The sequence below is a fragment of the Meriones unguiculatus genome, chromosome X (assembly GCF_030254825.1).
Source record: "Meriones unguiculatus strain TT.TT164.6M chromosome X, Bangor_MerUng_6.1, whole genome shotgun sequence".
In the NCBI taxonomy this organism is placed as follows: Eukaryota; Metazoa; Chordata; class Mammalia; order Rodentia; family Muridae; genus Meriones; species Meriones unguiculatus.
In genome coordinates this window covers 39,842,899-39,852,323 of record NC_083369.1, presented here as the reverse complement: position 1 = coordinate 39,852,323, position 9,425 = coordinate 39,842,899, and the positions used below count along the sequence as shown (strand labels likewise).

The window sequence follows — 9,425 nt, the reverse complement described above, 5'->3', positions numbered from 1 at the left end:
AAACAAAACATAACAAACAAACAAACAAACAAAAAAGCATTGAAAACATGGTGAAGCTCCCCAAAGTACCTCAGGCATTCTGGCTGGAACTCTGCCTCCACAGAATTCTGCTGAGCAGTGAGGGTGCCCAATGGGTAGCAAGAATGGGGAACACCAACCAGCCTGTTTCCAAGTCAACCTATACTGTGTAGCTAGGAGGCAAGCCCAGAAAGCTGGAGGATGCCTGCCCTGCTCTGTGGTTACCCTGTTTCCCTTTGGAGGGAAGTTCTCTAACCAGGGCCAATGGTCACAAATGCTTTGATAAACTGAAGCAGCTGAAGGACGAAATCGGCAGAAAAGGGTCATAGGATCTCAGGATTCAGACATTTGCAGGGGCGCCCTTATCCAGTATCTGTTGGGATCACCAGCCTTAGCTGCCAGGCCCAGATCCAGTCTCCGCCCTCTGGGCTCAGACTTCCTCACCCAGGTACCATCTGGAGCCAAGGCGCTCACCCCAGACCTAGGAGGGCAGGGGGCGGGGCTTGAGACCCCGCCCTTTGTCCCGCCCTTTGTCCCGCCCCCACGTCAGGGCCCTGCAGAACCCTGAGGAAGAGCAGGTGGGTGGGGCACTGCTCAGTCAGCTGAGTTACAGCCACGGGAGAGCGACCAACTCCAGTTTCCTGGAGGAAATCTAATGACGGACAGAGGACTCTGAGAGTTACAGGTCAGTGGTAGTGTTGCCAGAGGTGCTTTCTAGACGGTTCCAGCCAACGGTAGGGTCAGAAGCCTATCGCAAAGGTAGGAGGATGTTCTTGGCTGGAGGCCCTATGGGGGTGGGATGGGATCAAGCAGCTCTGGTGGCCACTCAAACTGGTTTAAGAAGTCCCTGTGAAGGAAGAGCTGTGCCTCCATGCCCTGACCAGACTCACTTCACAGGACATGGAGAAGGCATGGGAGACATTGCAGGTCTGGAAGGAACGTGTGAGACAAGAGCTGGATCGTGTGGTCGCTTTCTGGATGGAGCACTCCCATGACCAGGAACACGGGTTAGCTCTTCCACCATGATCCTCCCAGGGCTTTTGCCCTTCCCAAACCCTTAAGCTCACTGGAAGGTGACTGACACATCTGTTGGCTTTAGGAGAGTAGTGACGCCGTGAAGAAGGGTGCAAGGCTCCTTCCCTCTTTTTCTAACAATACATGTGTCACAGGGGCTTCTTCACATGCCTTGGCCGTGATGGACAGGTGTACGATCACCTCAAGTATGTCTGGCTGCAGGGAAGGCAGGTCAGTTTGCACACTTTAGGCTGTCACGTAACAAATAGTGTATACCACCCAGGGATGCCTAGGCTTCCCCTCGCCACAGCTGCTCCTGCTTAAACTGTGTTCCCTCACAGGTGTGGATGTATTGTCGCTTATACCGCAGTTTTGAGCGCTTCCGTCGTGTTGAGCTTCTGAATGCAGCAAAAGCAGGTACCCTCTGCTACCTCCATCTCCCATCTGCCTAGGAGCTTCGGTGGGTCGTTTATTTAATGGACCTAAAGGGATCTAGACGAGGAGGGGGGCTCGGTAGGTCCCAAGAGGCGGTACATTCAGAGTCTTCACCTAGTATGCATGTCACCCAACTACCAGGTGGTGAATTTTTGCTGCGTTATGCCCGGGTGGCACCACCTGCCAAGAAGTGTGCCTTTGTGCTGACTAGGGATGGCCGTCCAATAAAGGTGCAGCGGACCATTTTCAGCGAGTGTTTCTACACCATGGCCATGGACGAGCTGTGGAAAGTAACCGGCGAAATGCATTATCAGGTGTGTGGGAGGGATGGCCACAGGCTGTTGGGTATGAGGGCACTCTCAAGACAGGCTTGGGAGCCTGCCACCAGTCCCACTCACTCCTTTCCTACCGTTTTGTGACCACCTCGCCTCTCTAACTCACTCCCACCTCTTGTACTACCATAGGCACCCTGGGCAAACAGGGATCCCTCAGTGCCCTGTGTCCAGGTAGAAAAGGTCCTCTCTTTCCTCCCTGGACCCTTCTGTCTGTGGATCTGAATCCCATAGTCGTCCACCAACTCCCGCACCCGCACCCGCACCCGCACCCGCACCCGCACCCGCACCCGCACCCGCACCCAAAGCAGCGTTGCCTCCGGTGCCTGGCTGTAGGGCTGGCCCTGGAGAGCTGCAGGAAGAGCAGGTGTCCCCGGAGAACAAACTGAGTCCTGCATCCTTCCCGAGTGGTTGGGGGGTCCGGGACAGGGCATGTAGCCTCTGCCTGGTCTCCCCACAGAACGAAGCTGTGGAGATGATGGATCAGATCGTCCACTGGGTGCGGGAGGACCCAGCTGGGCTGGGCCGGCCTGAGCTCTCAGGGGCCCCGGACGCAGAGTCCATGGCGGTGCCCATGATGCTGCTCAACCTGGTGGAGCAGCTTGGAGAGGAAAACGAGGAGCTGACCAGAAAGTATGCAGAACTAGGGGACTGGTGTGTCCACAGGATTCTTCAGCACGTCCAGGTGGGCACAGAGACAGGCGCAGAGTGAACCCCATTCTCCCACTCTCCAGGGCCCCTCTGCCTGAAGTCATCTGTTCTCCAGCTTTCTAGACAGGTGGATCCAAGGAAGCTCATCATTTGAAACACAGCCCAGGGTCCTCAGGAAGGTAGAGCCCAGCTGGCTTGGGGCAGAGATGAGTGGGTCTGAAGACAGAAAACAAGAGTACAGAACTCAGACACATCCTGAGATCAGGATCTCTGTTACACCCCAACTATGTTACATCCAAGTTAGCCATGCCTCTTTATTCAGTATTTTACCCTCCTCACTTGAGAGACCCAGACCTCAAGGAAGGATCAGAACCTACGAGGCCCACGGGAGACAATCAGCCATTCCAAAGATGTTCTGGAGCAGGACATGGTACACATATAATGTAATTCCAGAACTCTGGAGGTGGAAGCAGGAGAATCTAGAGTCCAAGGTCAGCCTTGCTTGCACACAGTGAGTCTGAGACTAGCCTGGGCTAGCAAAGACTCTCAAAGCACACAACCAAAAGTGCCCCTTTGGAGCTATTGAGCAGGTGGATGTCTGGTACAGCAATTGAGCAGGTGGATTGTTGAAGGGATTTTTGAAGTTAGATCTTTCTGGTTGGGTGACAGGGAACTGAAAATATCTCTTGTCCCTTTCTTGGCAGAGGGAGGGACAAGCTGTACTGGAGAATGTATCACAGGATGGCAAAGAACTTCCTGGTTGCCTTGGAAGACACCAGAACCCAGGTGATGGCATGTGCTGGACCTGTTAGGAAAAAGCTCATCTTTGAGTTTGGGGCATCGTCAGATGGAGGGGGTTTGTAGTAGTCTTCGCTACTTTGTGGGCTCCTCTTTTTCCCACCCGTTATCCTCCCCCCTTCACTGTTTCACCCCCTATCCCTAGATAGGAGAGAAACAAGGACAGAGGGGAGAGAAGAATTAGGAAAATCCTTGAATCTACTGTCTTTCCTTTTGTTTCTTCTTTGATCACAGCTGTCATCAAGCCACAGCCAACCTCCCTAAATGACCAACAACCAATGACCCCGCCTCTTAGGGCCCTCAAATTGATGTACCTTCTGAAAAGTTCCCAGAATTGCAAATGTCACACGATCAAAGAAACTCTCTGCAGCTGGCCAAAGCATGCTTCTGTTAGCGCATGAGGCAATTCATGGTCCACTGCAGCAGTCTGAAGCAGCCCTAGATCCCTCCACCTGGGATTAAAATAAAAACACATTCTCATAATACTTCTGTGTCCTTGAAAAGCAACCTAAATTCCAGAATTCTTAGGAATGTCAGGACAGGGCTTGCCCTCCTCCTCCCTTCAACAAGGATTAAGCACAGGGAGGTCATAGTCCGCCCAGGACTGGGCATTGGCTGCAAGAACGTGCATGTCTGTGTTTGGGGCTTTTGAAGTTCATTTTTCTTCAGGGAATGGAGTCTAGGCAGAAAGGCAGGGTGTCCTATGACAGAGTTCAAGCATCTCTCACCCTTGAGGAGGAAGGGAGGTGCCAGGAACTCAAGCCCTCAGATGCCTGGAAGGGGGAATCTGATTCCTGCCTTACTTTTTCCCTCAACCCTCACTAGGCCATGCACTGGAAGCTGGCTGGTTCTTGCTTCAGTATGCCCTCAGGAAAGGTGACCCCAAACTTCGAATGCACGTTATCAACAAGTTTCTCTTGTTGCCTTTCCACTCTGGATGGGACCCTGAGCATGGAGGCCTCTTCTACTTCAAGGATGCTGATGATCTCTGCCCTACCCAGGTGGGAACACCCAGGGCAGCTTGCTGGAAGCCTGGCATGTAGTAGAAGCCAGGTGTAATTGTGCATGCCTTTAATCCCAGCAGAGGCGGGGGTGGGGGGGAAGGATCCTTGTGAACTTGAGGCAAACCTGGTCTACACAGAGAGTCCCAGGACAGCCAGAGCTACATAATGAAACCCTGTCTCAAAACAAAAGAAAACAAAACAAAAGAAAACAAAAGCCAGCAGCAATATCAACAAGAAAATTGAACCTAGAGACCAATTCTCTCCAGCCCCTATCCTGGAAAAGCCATTAAAGAGAGTTTGTGCATAGGCTGATGCCAAGACACATGTCCCCTTTGTCTGGTGCCAGTGGCTCGAAGGGATATTGGGTGACTCTCATTTGGTGGCAGGCAGGAATGGAATGGTTCCTCTGATCAGTTGTTTCCTAATCCTGCTGGAGAACTGCAGGGGGATCCCCAGCCATTCGTAGCAGCAGTGTCCAAGGGGCTTAAAGACAGTGTGACAAGGCAGACAGCGTTCCAATTCAAGGGCTAAAGGGAGTACTTGTCTCTTCTAAGGAGCTGCCTGGGGTACATACAGGTCAGAATGTTAGCCCTGCCTCTTCGGGACTGTTCACACCTCACAGCGCATGTCTCGTGGTTAAGTACCAAGTCCTGAGCCAGAACAGAGGGTGTTAGGTGTCCTTCTAAGGCCTACAGGGACCTCAGCTGCCCATCTCTGCTCTGTTCTCAGCTGGAGTGGGACATGAAGCTGTGGTGGCCACACAGTGAAGCCATGATTGCCTTCCTCATGGGTTACCGTGACAGTGGGGACCCTGCCTTGCTGCACCTCTTCTGTCAGGTGGCTGAGTACACTTTCCACAAGGTAAGTGCTGTGTCTTTGTCCCCTGGAAGCCCAGTATGGGGGATATGAAGGTTATGATAGGCAGCAGGAGATGGAGAAACAGGCTGTATAAGGGCATCCAGAAAGCTTTCCCTCAGCCCCTTCCAGCCCATTGACCAGGTGCTGACCTCAGCTGCTCTGAGAGTCCCAAGAGTGCCTATTGTTTGGTGCACCCAGAAGCCCTACCTCAAGCAATTCACCTTTCTGGGGTGATCAGACTCTAATCAAGCAAACAAGCAAACACAGAGACCAGTGAGCTGTGGAAAACAAAGCCGATGGCAAATGATACGGAACTTTTTCTTTTTTAAAGATTTTATTTTATGTAGATTAGTGCTCTATCTGCATGTACACCTGCACACCAGAAGAGGGCATCACATCCCTGTGTAGATGGTTGGGAGCCACCACGTGGGTGCTGGGAATTGAACTCAAGACCTCTGGAAGAGCAGACAGTGCTCTTATAATCTCTGAGCCATCTCTCCAGCCCATGATTATTTTTTTAGATGTCTCATGTAACCCAAGCTGGCCTTAAAACTCACTATATAGCTAAAGACGATCTCGTACTACTTTTTTAAAAAAAGAATTATTTATTATTAATACATCATTCTGCCTGCATGTACACCTCCATGCCAGAAGATGGCACAGGTCCTCATTATAGATGGCTGTGAGCCACAGCCATGTGGTTGGTAGGAATTGAACTCAGGACCCTTGGTAGAACAGCCAGTGCTCTTAACCTCTGAGCCCTCTCTCCAGCCCGATCTTGTAATTCTGCTCTTCTTGCCTCCACCTTGACTGACCGCTGGGGATGACAGGTGTGTGCCACTACATATGACTGTTTTGTATTAACTGTAACTGAAATCCAGCATGGTTTTTATCATTAAAGGCAAAACAAACCAACCAACAAACAAACAAACAACATTGTATGTAAACAAGCAACTGGAATTCTCTCAGATACTCAGCACCACTTCCAAACAACGTGAGCCATTAGTTTACATCTCTGCCTGAATAGTGAATATATTTGTTACGCGTAAGGATTCCAAGTCACCAATCTTAACCATAAAATGAAATAAGAATGCCCTTGAAGAAGGTGGACATGACAAACAATTCCAAGAGCCCATTGTGGAGTGCATCTCTGTAATCTCAGCACTTGGGAAGCCAAGGCAGGAGGACTGTGAGTTCAAAGCCTGCCCATGCTGCTGTCTCAGATGAAAGCAAGACAATTAATTGCACCAGGCGGTGGTACAACATGCCTTTAATCCCAGCACTCTGGAGGCAGATCCAGGTGGATCTCCGTGAGTTTAAGGCCAGCCTGGTCCACAAAGTGAGTTCCAGAACTACCAACGTTACACAGAGAAACCCTGTATCAACCTCCCCTCCCCCGCCAAAAAAAAACCAAGCAAATTAATTGCAAAAGGTATAATAATCAATAGGTAGATAGTCACTGAGTGCCTAAAATTCAGATGGCTAAGGCACAATCCACAGAAAAGCAACTTGGAAATTTGTTAAGTTTTCCTTCTCTCTGCACCCACCCGTTATCTTGTGTCAAGATCAAGTAGTTAAAAATAAGGGCATGAGCCAGTTACCGTGCCTTTCTTTAGTCCCAGCACTGGGGAAGCAGAGGTAGGAACTCTACTGGGTTCCAGGCCAGCCTGAGCCACATAGCAAGTTCCAGCACAGCCAGGGACACATAGTGAGATTCTATCTCAAAAATACATACATAAAGCCAGGCGCAGCAGTGCAGGCCTGCAATTGCTGTACTCAGGAAGGCAGAGGCAGGCAGATGTCTGTGAGTTCAAGGCCAGTCTGGTCTGCAAAGCAAGTCCAGGACAGCCAAGGCTACACAGAGAAACCCTGTTCCCCCAAAGCAAACAAACAAAATTTAAATACATGATAAGGACAAGACTACTCAAAAGTTACAAGGAATATATAGAGAGCTGGTTATATTTCACTTGAAGAATATACCACTCCTTGAGACAAAATCTTAAACTTGGCCTTAAACTTGAGACTGTTCGGCCTCAGCCTCCTGAGTGCTGCGATTACAGAAATGAACCATTACACAGCTTAAAATTTACAACTCATGTCACAATTTTAAGGGAGCATTTCAGTGGTTTGTTCTTTAAGCTTTCTAAGAAGGTGTTCTACTTAACTATTTTATCAGTGAGTAGAAAATGGGAAGGAACTAGGAAAAGAACCTGGGCTACATTTTGGGGAATCGAAAAGTCTCAGTGACACAAGAATGAGTGTACAATGGGTCTGTCCAAACAGCCGAGGTGCTGTTCCACACACATCTCTGAAGCATCAGACTCACTGGACAGGATCAAGAGAAGTAAGAGACATGTTCAGAACCCATGGTGAAGACAGGCAGAAGACCAGGTTGGCCTGAAACTTAGAGAAACGTGTCACCCTCTGCTTCCTGAGTTCTGGGACTAAAGGCATGCCCCATTCCACAGGGATAAAGGAAAGTCTGGGAAACCCTGTCATAAAAACCTTGGTATCCAAGGACAGGAGTTATGTGTCTCTGCTTGATGATTCAAAGACCTGTTAGACCAAAGGCCTGTGAAGGAGAGGACATGAACTCCAGGGAAGTCACTGGTTTGCAGAGTTTGCTGGCAGATCAACCTAGGATTCTTTCTTTCTTTCTTTTTTAACTTAGAAAAGGTAAAATGTAGTGAGAATTGTAGAATTTTGGTCTAAACACATAAACACACACACAGAGACACACAAAGGAACAGGGCTGGAGAGATGGCGAGATGCCTCAGTGGTTAAGAGCACTGACTGCTCTTCCAGAAGACCTGGGTTCAATTCCCAGCACCCACATGGCTGCTCATAACTGTCTGTAGCTCCAAGAGCTGACACCTTCACACAGACACATACACAGCCTAAACACCAATGCACAAAAAATAAAAGCAAATAAATTATTATTTTTTTAATTACACTTTATTCAGATTGTGTCCACCCATAAACCCCTCCCTCCTCTCCTCCCTGTTCCATCCTCCCTCCCCCTTCTTCACGCATGCCCCTCCCCAAGTCCCCTGATAGGGGAGGTCTTCCTCTCCTTCCTTCTGATCTTAGTCTGTCAGATCACATCAGGAGTGGCTGCATTGTCATCTTCTGTGGCCTGGTAAGGCTGCTCCCCCCTCAGGGGGAGGTGATCAAAGAGCAGGCCAATCAGATTATGTCAGAGGCACTCCCTGTTCCCCATCACTATGTGACCCACTTGGACACTAAACTGCCATGGACCGCACCTGTGCAGGGGTTCTAGGTTACCTCCAGTAAATAAGTTATTAAACAACACAAAATAGTGTAAGAATATATTTTTGTTTTAATCCCAGGTGTGGGGATGTGGGGCCGTTTTGCAGCAGCTGACTGATTTGCCAGCTGCAGACAGTTTCTGCAATTGTGTGAGGTTTGGAATTCTGGGAACTTTTCAGAGGGTCTATAAAAGCTGGGGGGAGGGGGTTGTCTTTCCTTCTGTATCCTTCTTGCTCTCCTTTCTAGTGATGGAGAAGAAGCCACAAGTGGTAAAGACCAGAATCAGTAAACTGTGTCCGTCTTTGAGTATTCAAGGTGTTAGATAATACGCCCCAATCGAATATAGAGCAGCTGTTCTCTCAGTGTTGCAGCTCACTGCCCGCAGCCCCTTCCCCATCAGGTGACTTGTCGAGAAGGCCTGCTGCCTACTACCCCCGGCTTTCCCGGCTATGGTCCGTCAAAAGGACTTACTGATCGTGAATCCATGTCATTTTTACTCTGACTACCGCTAGCAGCGCAAAAGTGACATTGGGATGGGTCCTGCCAGACACTAGCTGTCATTCGTTCTCTCCTTCCTCTAGTTTCGTGATCCTGAGTACGGGGAATGGTTTGGCTATCTGAACCGAGAGGGAAAGGTGGCCCTCACCATCAAGGGAGGCCCTTTTAAAGGTGAGCAAGGAACTGGACGAGACTGCAGGGGTTTGTGGCAACCGGCTTGCCTGGTGCTCCCAACCATTCTTCCCACAGGCTGCTTCCATGTACCGCGGTGCCTGGCCATGTGCGAGCAGATTCTAGGAGACCTCCTCCGCCGCCTTGGGCCCGCGCCTACTGGCTCCTAAGCCGCTGTCCCCACCTGCGGAGGCTCGAAATAAAGCTGATGCTACTTGGCGTGCTTGTGTGCGCACCTCTGTGGGCCCTGTGGGAGGGGATAACTACTGCCCACGCTACCCGCCCTGTCGGGCCTTTGCAGTGGCCTCAAACACAGCACCTCGGCGCCTATTGGTTCTAAGTGCCTCGCTCACTGCATGTGGTTAGGAAGCAGATC

The 9,425-nt window shown here is 50.2% G+C and overlaps 1 protein-coding gene across 2 annotated transcripts; it reads left to right on the top strand.

Moving 5' to 3' along the window:
* Nucleotides 1-556: 556 nt before the first annotated feature.
* Nucleotides 557-9,268, top strand: LOC132650049 (N-acylglucosamine 2-epimerase). 2 transcript variants are annotated; one of them, XM_060374967.1, is made up of 11 exons: nt 557-703; nt 916-1,025; nt 1,188-1,263; nt 1,374-1,449; nt 1,609-1,781; nt 2,260-2,484; nt 3,155-3,236; nt 4,074-4,249; nt 4,982-5,113; nt 8,962-9,049; nt 9,128-9,268. In XM_060374967.1, the coding sequence occupies exons 2-11, from the start codon at nt 919-921 to the stop codon at nt 9,217-9,219; spliced, it is 1,227 nt and encodes a 408-aa protein (XP_060230950.1). In that variant the 5' UTR covers nt 557-703; nt 916-918; the 3' UTR covers nt 9,220-9,268. The 2 variants fall into 2 exon arrangements, with proteins under 2 accessions (XP_060230950.1, XP_060230952.1); XM_060374969.1 differs by lacking the exon at nt 557-703 and adding an exon at nt 732-777.
* The last annotated feature ends 157 nt before the right edge of the window (nt 9,269-9,425 follow it).

What these genes read in the sequence shown, in the direction of transcription:
- LOC132650049 (XM_060374967.1), top strand. Translation starts at nt 919, where the DNA reads ATGGAGAAGGCATGGGAGACATTGCAGGTCTGGAAGGAACGTGTGAGA. An exon ending in CCGGCGAAATGCATTATCAG is followed by an intron (nt 1,782 to 2,259) that starts GTGTGTGGGAGG and finishes GTCTCCCCACAG; the next exon opens with AACGAAGCTGTGGAGATGAT. An exon ending in CAAGGGAGGCCCTTTTAAAG is followed by an intron (nt 9,050 to 9,127) that starts GTGAGCAAGGAA and finishes TTCTTCCCACAG; the next exon opens with GCTGCTTCCATGTACCGCGG.